The sequence below is a fragment of the Lampris incognitus genome, chromosome 5 (assembly GCF_029633865.1).
Source record: "Lampris incognitus isolate fLamInc1 chromosome 5, fLamInc1.hap2, whole genome shotgun sequence".
NCBI classification, from domain to species: domain Eukaryota; kingdom Metazoa; phylum Chordata; class Actinopteri; order Lampriformes; family Lampridae; genus Lampris; species Lampris incognitus.
In genome coordinates, this window is record NC_079215.1 from 16,659,223 (window position 1) to 16,681,881 (window position 22,659).

At 44.3% G+C, this 22,659-nt stretch overlaps 1 protein-coding gene across 1 annotated transcript; it reads left to right on the plus strand.

The window, feature by feature from the left end:
* The first annotated feature begins 491 nt into the window (after nt 1-491).
* Nucleotides 492-17,439, plus strand: actr2a (actin related protein 2a). The gene is made up of 9 exons (XM_056279654.1): nt 492-577; nt 2,508-2,618; nt 5,816-6,031; nt 7,913-7,985; nt 8,811-8,947; nt 9,428-9,577; nt 10,669-10,814; nt 12,943-13,075; nt 14,467-17,439. The coding sequence occupies exons 1-9, from the start codon at nt 530-532 to the stop codon at nt 14,635-14,637; spliced, it is 1,185 nt and encodes a 394-aa protein (XP_056135629.1). The 5' UTR covers nt 492-529; the 3' UTR covers nt 14,638-17,439.
* The last annotated feature ends 5,220 nt before the right edge of the window (nt 17,440-22,659 follow it).

Genomic DNA, 22,659 nt, shown 5'->3' on the forward strand with positions numbered 1-22,659 from the left:
ATGGCTCATTATAGGACGTGTCTAGAGGCACAGTCTGCATGCAGACCGGTTCACAGCAAATTCATACGACACATTTGCCTAAACATTCCACATATTTTTATTAATATTAGGAATTTGCATTGATTAAAACGTCTTTGCAGGGGATCCAAAAAGATACAACATTCTTTGCTAGTTCCGAAAAATGTTTGAAAACCACTGATATGAGCCGGCATTTCAAAACGTTGAGAGCACCACGCTCAGTAACCATGCCTCTTTTTTTAAGACGTTGAACAAATCTCGTCAAATTGCAACCCCGCAGCCACTTTCAACAACTCTAAGTATAATTTGACAGTGACAAAATTATTGGCACCGTCTTTAATTTTTTTTTTTGTTATCCGTCAGTTTTAGTGTAACAGGTATTTTCCAGACATCCCGGAAGAACCAATTCATCGCTCGTGCCGGGGTGGTACGGTGCCCTATGGTGGTGACTTCCGCCTTCACGAGGAAAGTTGTGCAGACAGGGGGAAGCCTCTGGTATCGGGGCGGAAAAATGGACAGTCAAGGAAGAAAAGTAGTGGTTTGTGACAATGGAACAGGGGTAAGTTTAAAAACTGTCAACACTGAACCATGGCATATTGCGTGTCCGTTTCCCCCCCACAGTAGAACAGTTTGACAGAGAAGAGGGCTGCTGAGAAACAGGAAGGGACATTAGCCTTCCCCATCGTTAGCTTGTTAGCTAGCGTTAATGCGTTAGCTTTCCCGGGTGAGTAGTCAAAGGAATGTGTCTGTGAGGTTTGTCAAAAATCATTCATCTATTTGGAGCGGTGCGTTTGCAGTCTGTGATTATTACTGCCTCGATGCACAGCTAGCTAATGTGCTAGTTAAATTACTGTTTAACCATTGGCCAGATCAGTGACTGGGTTCGTGCAAGGAAAGGCTGTCATCTCGTTTAACACTTGACTAAACATCCATCAGCTAGTAGCAAACCGACAAACGTCCATGCAGTGACGGTCACTGACATTTTGCAAACCACATGTAATTTTATCGCAGTGCAATAGCAATTGCTGTCATGAATGAATGAATGAAATTGTATGATGGGCCAGCCAGCACAGGCTTTCCAAAGTGCAGAACTTGTGTATAATCAAGCTTTCTTTAGGCTTGGGGGTTCAGATTTTTTTTTTTTGCACGATAACTCACAATTCATCACAAAGAGGCACGCTGGAAACGTAGGTGTTGGTCTGGACGTTTCAATGGAAATCACAAATATGAAACGCTGGTTGCTGTGACTAGACATCACTGTAGTAGTGCAGCCATCCCTGGTGACCCCGCCCTCGTCACCAAACTGAACGTACCGATGACTTCACGATTGATTCGGCATCGTGGTTCGTGCTAATCAGAAGTAGGGAAGCAAATATCATTTGATATGATATACCCGCTAACAGTCACAGTACATTTAAAACAAATCACAATTTGCCTCTTGAGATTAGACAAACGGTAAGGAAATCAGTGCGCATGCGTGATAGAATGAATGAGGAAGTCCCAAACTATTCTTCCATGTAAGGAAAGTGGCCAGATCTGCTGCGGCGACAATGTGTGTCACTGTTTGTATTAAAAGAAAAAACCACTCTGTACTCATCGCCCGTTTTAATTTTGAAACAAAAGGTTTTTCTGCGGGGACGACTGTTGGAGCCGAGTTTTAAGGGGTCAATACAGATGTAACAAGAATGAATGCATTTTGTAAAACCAGAAATCTCTTATTTGAGGATGTTAGGATCGATCTAAATACGGTTTTAACATATCAGTGCATTACTTTTGCTGCAGCTGTTTGGTCTGGTTCAGTCAGTTTTTGCTCTCTACCTTTAATACCTTTTTAGGCCAAGTTATATCAATCAATTAATCAATCAATCAAATATTACTTTATTCAGATAGGTCCATATTAAAAAACAATAAAATACAACACACAAACATATAGCAATACAACAATACATTTATCTTAATACACTGAGGTGTTGTTAATGGTGGGTAAAATATGGCACACTTTTGTAAAATTTTGCACAATCTTTCTAATTTACAGGTTTGAATGACATTCTTGCGTCTTACTACGCGCCTGTTCCTGTCGCCCATGACAAGGGCAAGTAAATGTAAATTGAGCTGTAACCATTTGCCAAGAGATGTCCATTTTGTCCTCAAACAGCTGCATTTGTAAGGCCATTAAGTTTGAAGAGTGAATGAAAGCAGTGGTCCACCACAGCACGGACGGTCTCAAACAAATGTTTGAGAAGTATCTCAGCCCAAGTGCACCTCAAATGTGAAATAGCAACATGCAGATTTATTTATTTCTGTAGTTTATTAACGAACATGTTATGAAGGCAAATAGCAGTTTACATTCCTCACTCCAACCATGGTTCATCTCATGGCGCTATTCTCAGATGTTTTCATAAACATTTGCATTGAGGGCTTAGCAAACCAGCAAAAGTCAAAGCAATTACTTATGTCACTTAAGTTTTTGTCTTTTCATTCAATTCTAGTTTGTCAAGTGTGGCTATGCAGGATCCAACTTCCCAGAGCACATCTTCCCAGCGCTGGTTGGCAGGCCGATCATTCGCTCCACAGCCAAAGTGGGAAACATCGAAATCAAGGTGAGTTGAGCCCTCTCAGCTTGTTCACTCATGAGGAAAATGAAAACCTTTTCAACAAAGTTGGATTTGACTACCTTAATGAAATATACACTGGTGGATTTTGATAACTTTTACATTTAGTGAACACAGTTGTATGAATGTATTCTTTATGACAGCATTTATCAAACAGTCCCCCCAAAATGCATTACATAATTAGTGTGCACAGCTACATGGTACCCTACCAGTCATCTGCAGGACACAGAGCAGATCACCAATGTCAGTGTTCCTATTAAAAGTCAACAAAGTTGTATTTATTTGAAAGTATTGCATATTTTCAAAACGTGTGCGTGGTGTAAATTCCAATTTCTCTTGGGCTATTTCGCAGTGATCCTGTATAATCCGTGTTGAATGATTTGAACTTGCTCAGTAAAGTTGGGGGGGGTCATTATGATCCAATTATGATCACATGAGTTTCTGTGACATCCCAAGTCCCTGGAATCGCCACTGAAATTGTTTAGTAGTATAAACGCCAAGTGTGTGGTCCTGCAGCTTGACTGAATTGTCTGGTGTGTGTGTTCTTACGATGAAATTATTAAAAAATCGATTGAATCTGGGTTCCCGGGGGCTCACCTGGTAGAGCGTGTACCACATAGAGCTGAGTCCTTACCGCAGTGGCCTGGATTTGATTCTCCTTGGGCCCGTTGCTGCATGCCATCTCCTCTCCCTGCCTTTCCTGTCTCTGCTGTCTCTACCAAATAAAGTGGAAAAATGCCAAAAAACAAAACAAAAAACTTGTACATATGTCGTTATGTATGTGGTCTCCAAAACTATTGAAGAAATGTTCTTCCTTCCTGTTCTGGGCATACTGTGTATCTTTCATTTACTCAGCTGGTGCCTTTAGTTTGCCACATAGCAGATGATGTCCCACCATGCTTTTATTAAACTGTTGAATAGTAACTGACTCCCAGCTACATAACGTTGTTGCTCTTCATGACAGGATGGGTGGAGCTAGGCTGTAGCCTTTTACTGGGCAGTCTAAACACACACACACACACAATCTCGTCATCTAAATGTGGTTATTTCTGTGGCCAATCACCATCTTTTCTCTCCTCTTTCTCACTAGAATAACAGGAAAATGGTAAGTGCAAGTGGGATGTGCTTGCGTTGACATTTTGTGACTAGACGGCTGAATAACTTCCTTTTGGCGTCTCAGAGATGAATGGATGTACTGTCTGCATTTTGATTTCTGTTATTTTTCTTCAGACTAACTTGTCAAAGTCTTGAAATTATACTCTAGCACCTAGATCATATGTTTCTATAGGCTGTTTGCACATGACGTCACTACAAACTACAGATGGAGGGCAGGAAGTGATTTTCTACATAGGACGCACTATCACAAACTTTCGAAATGCCTATGTTTGGCGTCATTACCTGAGAAACCACAAGGAGTTTTTTATTGAGTGCCAGAAGTTGTTGTTCATGAGGGGGGGAAAAATGCAAGAAATTGAGCGAAAACGCCGGAAAAAACGGCTTGCGAACCGTCGTCTGTGGTCGGGAGGAGCGGAGTCGGATAACGCGTATGTGCAGTGACCACTTCGTCAAAAAATCACTCTTCATAACATAAGGATCATGTCCAACATATCTTACTTTCTGTTTATACCTTTCTCTCATAATATCGTCTAAACTAGCACAGTTCGGGCTAAACTAGCTTCCATCTCATCCATTCTGCTTTTCACTTCCTGCTCTCCATCTGAATCTCACAAGTCATCAGAATCACGTGACTGCAAACAAGCTAATATTGTTGAGTGTGAGGACAGATTTTGTTCATCTAAGAGGGAAACGGTGTTTTTTTTTTTTTTTTTAGCAAGCTCTCATCTGAGAGGCTAAAAGTCCATTGGCTAATCTTCACTGGCTCATTGCTGACACTGCTACTGTTTAAGCAGTCTACATGATAGATAGAGCAACCTTTGGGGAAAAAAATAAAAATGCCCATTAGCTGGTTTTAAGCAAATGGCCAGTCTCCTTGTGAGCAGGACTGCATCATCAGGAACAATCAGGAGAAAAACAGAGAGGGGTTGACGAGATTTACTTGCCATGGGTGAAATTCGGAAAAAACCAGTTCCCATTGACTCTGATTAAATGGTACATTCATCTTGGTCGTTGTGTTTATCGCATTGTCAGTGGTCCACTTGAGTTTCCCTCTACATGATGGGTGCAAGTGGACGTCGAGGTGACGGACGGGACTGACTGGTGTAGATTTTACCCTCCAGGCCTCCCACTGGCTGCTATAACGAAGACGTAAAATGCCGTGAGTCGTTTCATTTGCCCTCGTAAAGTCCTACCTGACGGTAACCATTGAAATGAGGAACTACAAAAGCATCGATTTAGATATTAATGGATCAGCCATGCCAAATGCCTGTTTGTTTGCATGAAAATCTTTGCGGTTGTGATTTTTTAATGATGCAAAAACCACATGGGCACATTAATAATGTGTTGATGTGTCTTCTCTTGCAATTGATGCTTAAGGGCTGGGCCCTGGTGGTTTGACCCTTAAGGAGAATGTTGAGTGGACTAACTCCAGTCAGAACATGTGTGCTGTGTTTGACCTCTGACCTTTAATTAGCTCTTGCGGCATGCTGAACTGTTCTAGTTCCACTGTGACTGCATCTGGAAGAAACATGGAACAATGGTGCGTGTCCAACACGTCTCTGTCTGGTCGCAATGCCTACCTTTTTCTTTTTTTTCTTTTTTAACATATTAACCCCTCTGAAGCACAGGGGATGTTGATGACTAGACCTGGTAACAATTACAGGCAAATATCTCATCTTTCAAATTTGAAAGTTATTATTTTCTAGGGATTTTGGGTAATGCCCCTATCCATTGTCAAACAAAATAATTGTAAATGTAGTATGAAAATGTAAGTATTTCAAGGGTCACTTCTACAGTGAGTATCCTTACAAGAAATGAAGCAAATACTTTTGAGTATTTGGGGTTTGAAATGATGAGGTGTGATAGAAGTCCCAGGATGTAGAGAAGAAGATTAAAGGGTGTCGTCTGGATTGGACCAAAGCACTCGGTTTGCTAAATTTCTTCATCCCTTCTCTCTCTCTCTCTCTCTCTCTCTCTCTCTCTCTCTCTCTCTCTCTCTCTCTCTCTCTCTCTCTCCTCCCCTCTGTCTCTTGTTCTCTCTCTCCCCCCCCTCTCTTTCTCTCTCCCAGGACCTCATGGTGGGGGATGAGGCCAGTGAGCTGCGCTCCATGCTTGAGGTCAACTACCCCATGGAGAACGGCATCGTCAGGAACTGGGACGACATGAAACACCTTTGGGACTACACTTTCGGGCCTGAAAAGCTCAACATCGACTCCCGCAACTGTAAGATCCTGCTGACGGAGCCGCCCATGAACCCCACCAAAAACCGCGAGAAGATCATTGAGGTTTGTATTTTCAGAAAGAAAAATCTTTGTGGGTGATTTCAGCTTTGTTCATGTTTGGTATGAAGGGGGTATTTTGTCTGCATACAGTTGTCCCTGTGTGTTCCAGTTAGCGAGGAAAAGCAGTGCCTGTATTTGACCTTGGTTTAAGTATTCATCAGTTGGAAAAAGGAGCTAGAGCATTTTAAAAGATGAATATTCATCTTTGTACTTTGGAGGATTCAAACTTTTTACTTGCCGGCGTTAAAAACCTTGTGTAACGTCTACTTAATATGTTTTAAATTGTCTTGAAAAATAAGGGAGCCCTGATGTGAACGAAGCCTGTTTATTAACGCATTACAGATGGAGCTTGTGCACGTAGCCCAGTGCTGAGCACCGCATCTTTAAACTATTCACTAAATTGCGATAGCGTGATTTCCGAAACGATGACCCCTCCGACCTTCTCGGCTCTTAGTAGTTCATTTCAAAACTCTGTCACAGGATTTCCTGCCCGCGCTGACAAGGCACCAGTGATGGGTTTAGTATGAAGCAGTCGGTTCATTAATGCAACTCCCTCAGCAGGGGTCGTAGTTCCTGAATGATTCAAGCTGACCTTGGCAGGGAAACTCTGCCGAGCTTCGTTCTGAGAGCCTTTTAGCCGACTCCCATCAGTCCTCGCTCATTCATGTCCAAGTTCTGTCAAGGGAGACACTTGTGGTTCAAACTCCATGCTGTTTAATTTTTTAAAATTTTATAATGCATTTATGTTTACCTAATTGAATTAAGGTTAAAAGCAGCACTTGGTACTTTTTTGATGATCTGTGATACTCAAAAAAGGATCTGACAATTCAGTTGTTTTGTTTTTTGGTGGTGTCAAAATGGGGAATATTTGAATGCGCCATTTACTCCAACCAATCTTCAGCCTATTGGTTTTTATTTATTTTATTTCCCCCCCCCTTTGTTCTCCCCAATTGTGTCTGGCCAATTACCCCAATCTTCCGAGCCATCCCGGTTGCTACTCCATCCCGGCTCTGCCAATCTGGGGAGGGCTGCAGACTACCACATGTCTCCTCCGACACATGTGGAGTCGCCAGCCACTTCTTTTCACCTGACAGTGAGTATTTTCACCAGGGGGACGTAGCGCGTGGGAGGATCACGATATTCCCCCCAGTTCCTCCTCCCCCCTGAACAGGCGCCCCGACCGATCAGAGGAGGCACTACTGCAGCAACCAGGACACATACCCACATCCGGCTTCCCACCCATGGACACGGCCAATTGTGTCTGTAGGGATGCCCAACCAAGCCGGAGGTAACATGGGGATTCGAACCAGCGATCCCTGTGTTGGTAGGCAATGGAATAGACCACTACACTACCCGAACGCCTATAAATAGTATATTTGAAAAATGTGCTACACTGCCGAAAACGGTGTCCTCTCCACCTGTGAAATTATTAAAAAATTTTAATTTATTTCGAGTTTTTTCTTTCAAAGACGCCTTTATAAACATGCTTTATAGATGCTGGGAAAAAATGAAAAAGAAATTGGGGCACCTGGTGGCTCACCTGGTAGAGTGGTACCACATAAGGCTGAGTCCTTACCGCAGTGGCCTGGGTTTGAATCCGGCCTGGGCCATTTGCTGCATGTCATCCCCCCTCTCTCCCCTGCCTTTCCTGTGTCTCTCTACTGTCGCTGTTTAAAAAAAAAAAAAGCTTGAAAAAAATGTCCGAAAGTGAATAAAACATTACTTCTTTAAAGGAGGAGATGTCATAAATGTTACCACAGGGATAACAAGCTTGTGATGGCAAAGTGTTAACATGGACTGGCTTTAAGTCGTGATGCAATTTAGTTTTGCTTTTCTTCTAATGGTGTGTTAACTTCATCCATCCTCCCTTGTCCCCTCCATCAGGTGATGTTTGAAACATACCAGTTTGCAGGGGTTTACATTGCCATCCAGGCCGTTCTCACACTGTATGCCCAAGGTATGTTCACCGCTCCAAGGTTGTGGTCAGTTTCAGGACATCCCTGAATAATAACCAACTATCCCGTCAGACAGCTAGAATTTGTTTTTCCAAGTGATGGTTGACTGTTGGCCTGATACAGAAGTATCAGTGTCCTTGGGTAAGGCACAGTTCCAGAAGCACCTGGAGCTGCTACAGCACAGGAAATGCTCCTGTGTATGAAGATGGTGTCACAGTGACGCATGCTGGGAAAAACTGCAGCGTGTGGAATGTAGAGACTAACGTTTGTTGACACTGGGGATTGCCACTACTTTGCTGATAGCAAAAAAAATAAATGCTCTACACACCTACTCCAAGCAGATTTCACATTTACTGGCTGAGCAACCAAAAGTTTAGCCAGTGCAACCCAGGCCAAGAAGATAGCCATTTTATTTCTATATTAGCATAGGTAGCTTTTCACTGTTTTACTGCCAACTATGTTTTTAACAAAAGCTCCAACTGTCTTTCAACCTGCCACAGTAGCTGGTGGAGTAACTGACTTAAATAACTGAAATTGAATTAACATACACCTGCATCTGTTTCTTGTGATAATTCCCGCCTTGAAAGATGTGCAGTTTCAGCATCCTATGCCTCATGCAGTCTTATATCCTTTTTGATACTATCATTAGCCTTACTTGATACTACCTTTTTATTTTTCTGTGCATTTTTTTAAAAAAAATTTTATGTATAAAAAGGTTGTCTACATGAGGATTGATTACAGCCTAAATGTGTCTTCTTCTGTTGGGTCTACTCTAGTAAGCGTTCTCTAATTGGTCATCACTGGTTTGTGCTGATGTGCTTTGGCAGGATTGCTAACTGGGGTGGTGGTTGACTCCGGTGATGGTGTTACCCACATATGTCCCGTCTACGAGGGTTTCTCCCTGCCCCACCTGACCCGACGCCTGGACATCGCAGGAAGGGACATCACTCGCTACCTCATCAAGGTGCCGACAAATCCTCACATTGATATTACCCTATGCTATGCGATAAAGTATACCGTATTGTGTCACTGCCTATCTATGCAGTGAAAATCTGCAGGACAGGGGATACTTCAGGGCTGGTTTGGGAAATGCTGCTGTAGATTGCATTGATCTTTTATTGAGCTAGGGTTTGGTTTTACACTCTTGGAAAGGAAATTTCACTTTTTAGTACCATAAAAAAATGTTTGGTCGATTCAGAGCTTTGGAGACCAATCCAAGTGTGTCCTGATGTTGAGACATGATGCAGAAGAATTAAAAAAAAATAAAAAGAGTAACAGACGATCGAGTTCGCTGCATCAAGAAAGTAATATTATAGAAAGTGTCACATGATGTTGACAAAGTGCGGAACATGCAGGCTGCCACAATTGTCTAAAATGAGGGGGTGTCCACTGGCTCATATGACTCCATATTCCTAACGGCCTCTGCAACTCGTCTGTTTGTCAGCTGCTGTTGCTAAGGGGCTACGCCTTCAACCACTCGGCAGACTTTGAGACGGTGAGGATGATGAAGGAGAAGCTATGTTACGTGGGCTACAACATCGAACAGGAACAGAAACTAGCCCTTGAGACCACTGTGCTGGTGGAGTCTTACACGGTCAGTCCACTTCACACACCACTTCCTGGTTCTCCTCCAAACATCTTGAAGGATGAGTTCAGTGGAAATTATGAGAAACCCAGAGGGTCAATGTGTAGTCTCACTAGCCAGATGGATATTGAAATACACAGGTTTTTTCTGTTTTTAAGAAACCATTTGCTACTTCTTCTGCTGGGTGGTTTTTGGGTGATTGTGCTCCTCCAAAATAGCGTAGAGTCTCGAATAAATATGTTGATGATTTGGGGAAGTGAGCAAATCTACCAACAAAACTCCATCAAAAATGCCAATGTTTGTCGATTGTGTGGTTTTAATTATTTAGATAAGAGCAACAAGCACAACCTGTTCAGTGATGTTGTAAAACGGTAATATGCTGTAGATTTAGAATGAACTGAATGCGCCCAGTAGGGCTAGTGATGCGATAAGTACTGAGCTAACTCCCTACATACAAAGGGCCAAATGACTCCCCACAGGCAAAGGCCAAATGACTGTTGGCATTTGGCAAACAGACGAGGACATTGTGGTTTGAAATGAAGTGTTTTATATATATTCTTTGCAAATCTTTGATGACAGAATGAGTCAAACATGCCTTGAAGACAGCATGTTTTTGGTCATATGTCCCGTTGAAAAATCTCTGGTAAAGCAAGGGGGATGTTTAAATTTGTGATAAAATAGGCTAGGAGAAGAACGGGCGGGATAAGGCCAACCAGATTTGGTCAGCACTAATCTGAACACTATGAGTTTCTTAGATCTATTAGGCCAGACTATACTGTGTAATTTCTACCCAAGTGCTGACCCCTATTGTTTGGCAATGTGAATAACAACTACTTTTCAAAATACACTGGACAAGCTGTAACTGAGATTATTAAGTGAATCTTCCCATTATAGATGTTTGGTTTAATCAGGCTCACAATACATTCACCAGGGTGGACAGGAAGGTTATGCAATACTAATGAGGTTGGGGGTTTCTTTCTCTGTGTAGCTGGTACAGTTAGGGGTACTACCCCCACAGGGGGCAATCATACTATAAAAGTTAGGTGCTTGTTTTATACTATAATGTACAGTGGAGAACCGATGCTCTGTTCTTTCATCAGCTCCCAGACGGCCGTGTGATCAAAGTTGGGGGGGAGAGATTTGAGGCCCCTGAGGCTCTTTTCCAGCCCCACCTGATCAATGTGGAGGGAGTAGGTGTGGCAGAGCTGCTCTTCAACACCATCCAGGCTGCTGACATCGACACCAGGTACGCTACTGAGGTGGAAGATCCCCCTTGCTTATTTTGCAACTGATTGGACTGTTTTATGAGGGCCTTCTAGACCTGCTATTCCAAAACTCTGGTATTTGTACCCCAAGGGGTATGTAGTATGTAAAACCCAAGATTATCACACTTATGTGGAGTGCCAAGCATTTTCTCTCTACCATTAAAACTGATGTGAAACTTTTGTGTGCCTCATCCCAGACTCACTTATCTTACGGAGTGAAGGATTCAAAATTAATTGATAAAGTCTGAACCAAAGCCCCTTCGCTCTGAAGCTTAAAGGGATAGTTCGGTTTCGAGGTGTTTACTGTGTCCTACGAACATAATCAGACAAACTCATAGATACCTTTTTTTTATGTCTGTGTGTTGAGTTTGAAGGTATGTTGAATAGGGAGTTCCAGCCTAGCTTTAGCTCCATTTCTGGACTAGGAGAGGTACCCGGCATTGCCTGGGGAAAATATTCTCACCAAAACAACAACACGATCTGATCTTTATGATATAATCGATGATGAAATATAGGATAATTTATGATATGATACATGTGATAAATGAATGTTGAATAAAGTAATGTTATTAACAAAAATTATCAAATGTCATAATTTTCAATCCATTCATCAAGGTTTTTTGCCAATGTGTGTATTAATTGCTCAGTGCTCAAGCACCTCAGGGTAAACCACATTGCATGCCTTCAGGCTAGCATTGAAAATGTTAGGTGTAGTGCCTCCCTTGACCACTGGAAGGATTTGCTGGAAGTCTCCACAAAGCATCGTTGGAATGCCTCTTTCACAAATAAATCAAATTTTTTACTTGGTTTTTGAAATATTTTTCAAACTGTGCAATCCTTGGAAAGTGCTGATTCTAAAGATACCTTTCTTTTTGTTCTACAATGAGTATTTCTGGAGTTTTAAGCAAACATACATACATACACTCTTGCTTAGCTCCATTTCTGGATGTCTTATGGGATCATCAGCAGCTCCTCCCAAAAGAAGGGAAATACACCTCCCAAGCAAATCATTAATACTTTTTACTTGTTAGCCTAGCATTAACACATTTTCATTACCAATGTTTTCATAAGGACATGTAAAATCCTAAAAATGAGGTGATAGTTGTGAACTGTTTTTCCCGTACCACGCATATCTGTCAACTTCTGATGTAGAAGAAGACAGATGTGGGTATTATATGAAATAGTTCAAAATGATCCCTGCACATATCCAACAATTAAGCTAGACTAAACTTATCATTCCACATACCTTCAAACTGCATGCACAGACATTAAAAAGGTATCCACAGGTTTGTCTGACTCTAAGCAGGACATGTAGTAAAACCCCTGGAATTTGAACTGTCCATTTATCTTTAAAAAAAAAAGGCATTTTCTTTGTGGGGCTGGAGGCAATGCACAGCAGAGTGACTGTATGTCTTGACTGTATGTCTTGGGGTGCATCACTACAAGCTTGAGAATGACTGTTTTAGAGTTATAGTTAGATTCTACAGCATGATGGGTAAGTTGTGCAATCATCTCGAGCTGTGGCGCACACGTGCATTTTTTCATTTACCAGATGCTTTTGTTCAAACCGACTTACATGAAAGTCAGTAATTATCAAATATACGTATCTATGTGTCAATCTACAGGTTTCTCAAGGCACTGAATAGTAATCATGTCACAGCTAAGAGTGCATGTCATGTCAGGTGCAAATGGAGTACATATGCAATTGCTAGATCACCGACAGTGATATAAGTAACAGTACTAGGGAATTCAAATTACTTCTTAGCTGGACAATAACATTACCAATAATATTATGTCTATGGTTTATTCTTATTAATAGCTAGTCTGTGATACTAATATTAATCTCCAGAGAGAAGAAATCAGCTTTGTTTTTATAGGACAAATCCCAATATGAGTTTTGTCACTTAAAACTACAGGTTATTTTCAAAGCCTGGCCTCCTAAACATCATTACTGCTCAGGATGGATATAGTTAGAATATTGGTATGATTTAGGGCACGTATATGTACTCAAAATCTGAATTCTTCATGGAATGGAAATTGCAGTCCTTGTAGATCATTTTGTTAATCTTTTTTTCCCTCTAATCCATTCCTCTGTCTCTCTGTGGTCAGGGCTGAGTTCTACAAACACATTGTTCTGTCAGGGGGGTCTACAATGTACCCGGGCCTGCCCTCCCGCCTGGAGCGTGAACTCAAACAGCTCTACCTGGAGCGTGTGCTGAAAGGGGACGTTGACAAGCTCTCGGTAAGAACTGTGGTGGGGTTTGAAAAATCCCAGCCTTCGTCACAAACTTCACTTAGGACCGAACCAAACATTTCAATGCCTGGTCCTAACTGCATGCGTACATAAAAATTTAAGTCATGTCGCATCGCAATGCAATGAGGCTGTCTGTCTTACAAATGTGAGACAGTGCGTTAAGTTGAAATGTAAAAAAAACAAAAACTGTTGACCAATCAGCTTGCCCTACCTGATCCAATCGAGGGCAATGTCTTTTTTTCCATAGCAGCATACTGTCAAGGTGAGCATAAGGAAATATAGACGGCATGTCCATCAACACACCTGGCCTCACATTTTAACACTTGCAGCTGGTTAGGACAGGCTCATTGATTATAATGAGGGCAATACGTTTGTCACTTGCTTTCTAAGCTTGCATATAGGACAAAGTATAAGGATTTTAGGCAGGTCGGGAAGTGGCTACCAGCCAAATGCTGGTTAATTATGGTCAAGGCTGATAAATTAGTTTAATGAAGCTGCTGCTGGGCGGTTATATGATGATTGGGACGTAACCACATATCATTTGGAGATCTTGTTCTATTTTTTGTTTGCTTTGGTTGTTGTTAAGCTGTTTTTGCTTTGTTCTATTAAATTTGCAGGAATTGTGGTTGAGATTTTTTTCCATTTGTGGAACTGCTCTTGGCCACCAGAGGGCGCTAATGTCTTAATAAAGCTCCACAATTTAGCTATGTGCTCTGAATGCTGAGAGGCAGCTGTCTTTGTCATTCTCGACCCTTTTTAAAAAAAAAATAATCATGCGCTTGACTACAATTTGACTGTATAACGATACAACAACAAATATCATATCCCAGTGCCATGACGGGGACACTGTGCTGTAGGAGACGCCGTCCTTCGAATGAGACGTTAAACCGAGGTCCTGACTCACTGTGGTCATTAAAGATCCCATGGCACTTATCGCAAAGAATAGGGGTTTCCCCGGTGTCCTGGCAAAATCCCCAACCTGACTCTCTCCATCTGGCCACCTAATCATCCCCCCATGTAACTGGCTTAATGATTCCTCCCTCTCCACCTCAAGCTGATGTGTGGTGAGCGTTCTGGCGCAAAATGGCTGCCGTGCATCACCCAGGTGGGTGCTACACATTGGTGGTGGTTGAAGTGAGTTACCCCCTTCAATGTGAAGCACTTCAGGTGTCTAGAATAGCACTATATAAATGTAATGATGATGATCGTTATCATTATTATAAATGATACAGACATAGATGTAGATTGCATTGTAACAGCAGGAACAGCAGTAGACAGGGTAGATCTTTGAATGTGTATCACACACTATCCCATCATCATTCCAATGCTCTCCTCTTCCCCTGCCCCGATCTGCCCCTCTGTTTTCCGTCTCCATGTAGAAATTCAAGATCCGGATCGAGGACCCCCCGCGGCGTAAGCACATGGTGTTCCTGGGTGGAGCCGTGCTCGCTGACATCATGAAGGACAAGGACAACTTCTGGCTGACGCGGGAGGAATACCAGGAGAAAGGAGTCCGCGTGCTGGAGAAACTGGGTGTCACTGTCAGATAAAATGCCACATGCAGAGACGCAAACCTGGCTCTCTCATCCTTTCACTCTCTCGCTCTCTTTCTTTCCTATCTGTCCGTCACTTTCACCTGCTCTGCATTTGTCGCTCGCCTCCAGATGATCCACTGCTCCAAGCCTATCCTCGATTCTCACACACACTGTCAAGAGAGAGACTGAGACAAAAGTTGAGTTTGCGTAGATAGATGGCCCTGGGGTCAGTGGCTAAGAAAATGTTTGTGACTGGAGGGTGGGGGCGCCAGAGAGCTCCTGATGTGCTAATGTCGCGATACTTTCCTACAGTCAGAGAACAGCCCGAGGTTTTACCAGAAAAAACAGTGGAAATATTAATTTGACTCTTCTACAAAAATGTTTGAGAAACGTAAATGGTTTAAACAATTACTTCCTTGTTCAAGGACTTGGGTTTTTTTTTTCCCTGTGAAATTTCCGTTAATTTTTTTTTTTTAATTGTTGTTGGAACATCAAGTGGTGTTCATCGAGTAATGTTCCTCTTGTCTCTTTTTTTTTTTAATACAAAATGGATAATTCGTGTTTTATGATGTAACCCTTCATTGAGAGGTTTGCAGACACCATATGCTGTGGTACACATGGGCAGGCAGCCATTTTGAAACCTGCCTGCCTGTTTCTTTTTCGGTTGTTTTGCATGTCCTTCTTAAGTCTGTATCTCTGTGGCAGCTGGGGACATTCATATCTTCCTTTGAGAGTTTGACTTTATTTAAATACAAAAGTGCAGGTCATACTCAAGACCTCAATCTCTGACTAACTGTTCTGCCTTTTATTTTTGTTTGGTCTCCTCTAAATGCAGGAGCAGAAAACCTCAGATGCTATTAGGAGTTGAAGAAAGCTGAATCAGTTCATCTGGACGTTACGTTTATTGACAGAAACGTTTCATCACTCGTCTAAGTGATCTCTTCAGTCTCAACTGACTGCAGGTATCCCCACCCTTATAAACGATACAGCTGCATAATGCAAGAAACCAACAACCAGTTTCATGTACAAATATGTAGGTGTGACCATTAACTAGAGTTTTATTTGCCATGTGTACTATTCACAGAGGATTTGGGAATGTTTGCAATCGCGTCATTGTAAGATAGCGACAGATGTACTCTTAGCCCCCCCCCCCCCCCCCCAGTTTCAGGGATGGTCATTCCCTCTTCACATTTATGGCCTCTTTGACTCCCCGTTCAAGCCAGTGTTCCTCCCTATCAAGGATGTGCACATCCTCATCCTTGAAAGAGTGGCCACTGGCCTGTAGATGGGTGTAGACTGCGGAGTCCTGGCCTGACACGTTGGCTCTTCGCACAACACAGACCTCAACACAGACAACTAAACCGACCTCTTGGTCTGTTTAGTTTTCCCAGTGTACAAGTCACGGCAATCCTCCTGGCACTTGACAGCGTACACACTATATTGCTCTGTTTGTACTGGGGGACCCGATCCTTGGGTGGACCAATTTCTGGTGCAGTGTGCTTTGGGGTTTGAAAACAACTGAGACGCGGTGTTTGGAAAATACGTGTCTCAGCTTTTCCGACCCTCCCGCCACATACGGAATCACCACTTAGACAGCTGTTGTCCTTGAAACTCTAGTTAACAGTCATGCCTATTTGCATATGAAACTGGACATTGGTTTCGGTCCTTATGCAACTGTATTGTTTATAAGGGTGGGGATACCTGCTGTCAGTTGAGACTGAAGAGGTCACCTAGATGAGTTGATGAAACGTTTCTGTCAATAAACGTCGTGTCCAGATGAACTGATTCAACTTTCTGTGACTTCTTACTTGGATTATTGCTCATGCGTAAAGATATTAGGAGTTGGGGTGAGGAGGTCAAGGGGGCTAATGAGGTTGAGCAGCAAGCCTCTTGCATACAGCCACAAGAAACGCTTTGAGTTTAAAGGTGTTGTAGATTTGTTTTCTAACAGGTTGAGGATCTTTTTGATGATACTAGCCAAGGATTCCTGCAGGTTTTGAGTTGCTATTGTATCGTCTGTGGTGATTCGCAAAGGACTTGATCAAATAAAGCGCTCGCATATCATTCCACTGGCAGCAGTAACGTGCCATGATTTCAATGAGGGTTGATGACCTTTTTTTTTTTTTCATGAGTTGTACTTTATTTTTCATGTTTCTAATCATCGCTGTTGTACTTTCCATTTGTTTGAGAGGACACCAGGTTTTGCCTTTTACTGCTAGGGGCTTCTTCTTTTTTTTTTTCTTATGCATTGTTTTGAAGCCGAAAATCAAATGGTCGCCAGGGTCACCTCTGTCCAGAACAACTGATTTGGGGTTAGCCCCAACCACCACCCCTTTTACCCAAATCCAAATCTTAATCTATGGCGAACAAACAAAGTGGCTGGTCTCAGGTTTTAAGTTTGGGGCAGGTCAGACCGGATCCTCTCTGAAGAGGGACCGCTGCTCTCAGCCCAGGTGGAATCGAGGAGGAGCAGACAGAGGAGGGAAACGGTGCTGAAAGTTTCAGGTCGGAAGAATGCACGTTTGACAACGCAACAGTTAAGTTAAAATTCCTCCTTTTAAATTTGGTCAAATGTGCCGTTGAGTTTATTGCCTCCTCTTCTCCCTCCTGGTGTTGGCCAAGGAGAGCTATACTGGTCTGCAAATAAAATACTGAATAATATATAAATAAAATAAGGAAAATTTCCTCTTGACAGACTCATCTACTAGTGCCAAGTACAGTTATTCTAGTTGGACCTTATTTTTATTTTCGGTTGTCCTTTCTATATTTTTTCGCACCACAGCATTACTGCCGACTGTTGGTTTTAAATAAAGTGATTTATAAATACCTGGTGTCGCTGTCTTTGAGGGTATGGTTGCCACTAATACATGTGACATTGTCCGTTATGCGGGACAGCAAGGTGAAATCAGATGGACGATTTTAAAAAGCTCTTTGAAAATCATCTGCTGGGGCGCTGGTGAAGACTCGCCGCATCGGGAGGCCTCCAGTGGGGGGAGGGGGGAGGCCTCCAGTGGGGGGAGAGCCATGCGGGTCCACGTGTCCGCAGTCTTCAGCTCTCTCCCAGACTGGGGGAAACCGGCCTCAACTTCTCGAGTCCAGGTGTGACTGCATCCCATTCACCCCGGGGGAGGGAGGGAGGGGGGGGTCGGTGGCTTTGCCCTGCATCAACTCACGTCAGTTTTATTTGTATCGCCCAATATCACAAATTACAAATTAGCCTCAGGGGGCTCTACAGCAACACAACATCCTGTCCGTAGACCCTCACATCAGATAAGGAACAACTCCCCAAACAAACCCTTTAACAGGGAGGGAAAGTTTTTAGGAAGAGACCTCAGGGAGAGCAACAGAGGAGGGGTCTCTCCCAAGACGGACAACGTACAATGATCAGAGCTTATTTGGGGCCACCTTGTTCTGTCAAATTGGGGGGGGGGCAATGGGGTTCGGCAAAGTGAACCGACTGCCATGACCACTACATGTTACTACCAAGTGACGTCAGACTGTAACGCGCGCGCGGCGGTATCGAATTAAAGCGTTAGCTCTGAAGACCCCCGGCAGCTCTGAAGACCCCCGGCAGTTTTTCCAGCGGCTCGCCGGGCTGTGTGAGACGGCGATCCCTCACTCGACGTGATGACAGGCTGAGTCCTTTGACCTTCACATCAGAGTGTGGAGACGGAAGGAAAACCTCCAGGGGTTCGTATGACATGAACGAGTCCTCTCACTTCACCGTCTGGGCACTCGGGGACTTTTCGGGCCGCACGCGCTGGCCGGACATTCTCGGGCCCGGCGGCGGATGAAGGGAGGGAGGGCGTGGCTCCCGGCGCACCTTGTCGGAGGGAGCGACCCTCCGGCTCGTAGCCTACTTAGCGAGCACTCGTTCGGGGCTTAAGTTGAACCGTCCCTCAAATCCGCTCTGATCTTTAACCACCGGAGCGTTTTCTTTGTGGGCTCAAGCCAAGCCAAGCCACACACGAAAATGCCCCGCCGGGGCAGAACTTTGCGGTGAGTAGCGAAGCGTGGATTAAGCTGCGGGGATCACTGGAGTCCAGCCGGAGCCCGGATAGCGAGGGGCGGGGCGACGATTAGAGAAACTCGGAAGCCATAAAAAAGTCGCTGCTTTTGGAAACACAATACGCGCTTGCCAAGGGCAGCAGGGTGGTGGACGCATTAAGTTTAGGTCACAGACAACAAACACACGCAGCAGCTCTGTGTGAGACGGGCTGTGTGTGTGTGTGTGTTGGAGGGGGATTATGTTTACATTTGTGTCAGATTTCATCCGTGTAAACAAAGGCAGGCAGGCAGACACGCTGGGGCCTGTTTAAATTAAGGCCAGACTAGAACCCTCCTTCCACTTCACTGCATCTACGCTAATCACTTTTCTCTCTGCTGAAGGTTTTTCTCACAGCACAAGTTTTCTCGTTTGTTTCTGCGCTGTGCCAACTCCATTCTTGACAATGATGCAACATCTCTTGGTTTCTTTAAGTGCATTAAATGGGGATAACGCTAACCATATAGTCCGGGGACCCGCGTGTGTGTGCGTGTGTGTGTGTGTGTGTGTGTGTGTGTGTGGTGGGAGAGGAGTAGATAGTTGGCAATAAGTACAGAGCAACTTCTGGCCCTGGGAGCTTTCTTTTAATGACTGCTGATCCTGCCAATACATCTCTCTCTTAAACACACACACACACACACACACACACACACACACACACACACACACACACACACACAAACACACGTGCGCACGCGCACTGCAAAACTAAGCTACCCAGGTCCAGCCATCCATCCATTATCTGAACCGCTTATCCTGCTCTCAGGGTCGCGGAGATGCTGGAGCCTATCCCAGCAGCCATTGGGCGGCAGGCGGGGAGACACCCTGGACAGCCCATCACAGGGCCGACACACACACACACACCAGTGTTGTAGTACTTGAGTCCAGGACTACGACTCGAGTCTGAGTCGAGTCCTGAAACTGGACTTGTACTTGACCACTGATGACTTGAGCATTGACTGCATTTGGACTCGGAAGTTGGAGATGAGGACTCGGACTTGTTAATCGATAAAGACGGTTTTTTTGTTTTTGTTATTTGTTTTGTAATAGGCCCTAATAACTTGGCATAAGATATTGACGGCTATATTAATACCGTAACATTATTCAGTTTCGTGCCAGGGCAGGCACGTGTGTTCCACCTACACGGGGATCCACGTGCACACCCTCATGTTCAGTAAGAGACGCCCCGAATTGTGCGCTTTGTTTACATGAATTTTACATCAAATTCCAGCAAGAGCACTGCTAGATGTTTGATATGTAAACCAACTCTTGAGGAGCAGACTGGGACAACCTCACACTTATAAACAAACTCCCTTTGAAAAGGTGGCAGCTGTGCCATTGCTGTTTAATGTAGACCTTTTTTTATTTGTGTGTCAGCTTTTTTATGGTGCCGGAGTGGAGCGCTGGAGCCCATCTTGGGACTCGACTCAGACTCAACCTTGATGACTCGGACTCAGACTCAGGTAATGGGGACTTGACTCGGACTCAGACTCTTCTTTGGGGACTCGGACTCGAACACCGGGGACTCGAGGTTTAGTGACTCGACTACAACACTGACACACACACACACACACACACACACACACACACACACACACACACACACACACACACACACACACACACACACACACATACCTAGGAGCAATTTAATATGGCCAATTCACCTGACCTACATGTCTCTGGACTGTGGGAGGAAACCAGAGCCCCCGGAGGAAACCCACGCAGACACAGGGAGAACATGCAAACTCCACACACAGGACAACCCGGGACGACCCACCAAGGTTGGACTACCCCGGGGCTCAAACCCAGGACCTTCTTGCTGTGAGGTGACTGCGCTAACCACTGCACCACTGTGCCGCCCGCTACCCAGGTCTCTACATTAAATGACTAAGAAGGACAACCTCTTCTTTTCTCTCAGCATCCCCAAGACAAAGGAATAACTGGTTAAAGTACCGTGTGCGTCTTATCGACACAGCGTTATACAGTCGTACACGGAAATGTGAATAACAACACTTCATCATACAACTGTGTAATTTCTATACAATGCAGCCTATCAGCAAACCAGGAACTAAACTTTCATATTCACAAATTGTCTGCCGGTCGAAACATGTTGGTTTTTCCTGATTTAGCCACTGCAGTAAAGGCTCTTTAATATTTCCTTCCTCGATGTTACATTTTCAAATATTTGGAGTGCCTGGTTGCCTTTTTGTTTGAAATACTGTATATAATGTTGAAAACTGTTTGTTTTCCTTTAAGCGCCACTGACCTCTGATTTTTTTTTCTTTTTCTTTTTTACGAAGCAGAATCTTCGGCGCCAAGTCACCGAGTTTGTGACAAAGGGTGACCAGATTGTTTAATGGTAAACAAACAAGGCCCTGCTGTAGACAATGGCCAATTCTTCACCTCACTCGCCCCCCCAACTCACCCCACCCATCCTTCTGGCCCCGAGGCAGTGTGGGAAACAGCCTAGCCCCTTCCCTGTCTGATGGAGGATGCAGGGCCTCTGTCTCTTTCTGTTGTCCCACACAAACACACAATAACATCCTGATTCGTATCCTGCACTGATCCCAGTGCTCAGGACACGCTACTCAGATAGCGGCATGCAAGCCTGGAGCCGGTGTCCGGGGGGCCGAGCCATGGCCTGGTGGTGAACAGCACCCAACCGCTGGGTCCACCCATCCGGGAGGAGGGGAAGGTTTCTCTGCATAAGTCTGGTTTCTCTAAAGAGAGATATTCTGGGGCGATGGGGTTAATCCTGGTGGTTAGCATCCCATTCTGGTGAAAAAGTTAAGTTTCCTTTATTAACCCCCTTGGGGAAATTCAGTTACTGCAAATGAACCCACCCTAGCTGTGATCTGTGTCGCTAGGAGCAGTGGGCTGCCGCCTTCATGCTGCACCCGGGGACCAACTCCAGTTCTTTTCCCATTGCCTTGCTCAGGGGCACAGACAGGAGTATAAACCCTAACATGTGTGTTTCTTTTGGTGGTGGGGGAAACCAGAGCACCCGGGAAAACCCACTGCAGACACGGGGAGAACACGAAGAGGATGAAGAGTGGAAAGGCAGTTGGCCCTGATGGCATACCTATGGAGGTGTTTAGGAGAGATGGCAGTGGGGTTTTTAACTAGATTGTTTAACACAATCTTGGAAAGTGAGAGGATGCCTGAGGAGTGGAGAAGAAGCATACTGGTACCGATTTTCAAGAACAAGGGCGACGTGCAGAACTGTTGCAACTACAGATGTATAAAGTTGATCAGCCACAGCATGAAGATTTGGGAAAGGGTAATAGAAGCTAGGTTAAGAGGAGAGGTGATGACTAGCGAGCAGCAGTATGGTTTCATGCCACGAAAGAGCACCACAGATGCAATGTTTGCTTTGAGAATGTTGATTGAGAAGTATAGAGAAGGCCAGAAAGAGTTGCATTGTGTCTTTGTAGATTTAGAGAAAGCATACGACAGGGTGCCGAGAGAGGAGGTGTGGTATTGTATGAGGAAGTCAGGAGTTGCAGAGAAGTATGTAGGAGTGGTGCAGGATATGTGTGAGGACAGTGTGACAGTGGTGAGGTGTGCGGTTGGAATGACAGATGAGTTCCAGGTGGAGGTGGGATTACATCAAGGATCAGCTCTGAGCCCTTGTTTGCAATGGTGATGGACAGGTTGATGAATGAGATCAGGCAGGAGTCTCTGTGGACTATGATGCTTGCAGATGACATTGTGATCTGTAGCGAGAGTAGGGTGCAGGTTGAGGAGAGCCTGGAGAGGTGGAGGTATGCACTGGAGAGAAGAGGAATGAAAGTCAGTAGGAGCAAGATGTAATACCTATGTGTGAATGAGAGGGAGGACAGTGGAATGGTCAGGATGCAAGGAGTGGAGGTGACAAAGGCATTTGAGTTTAAATACTTGGGGTCAACTGTCCAAAGTAACGGGGAGTGCAGAAGAGAGGTGAAGAAGAGAGTGCAGGCAGGGTGGAGTGGGTGGAGAAGAGTGTCAGG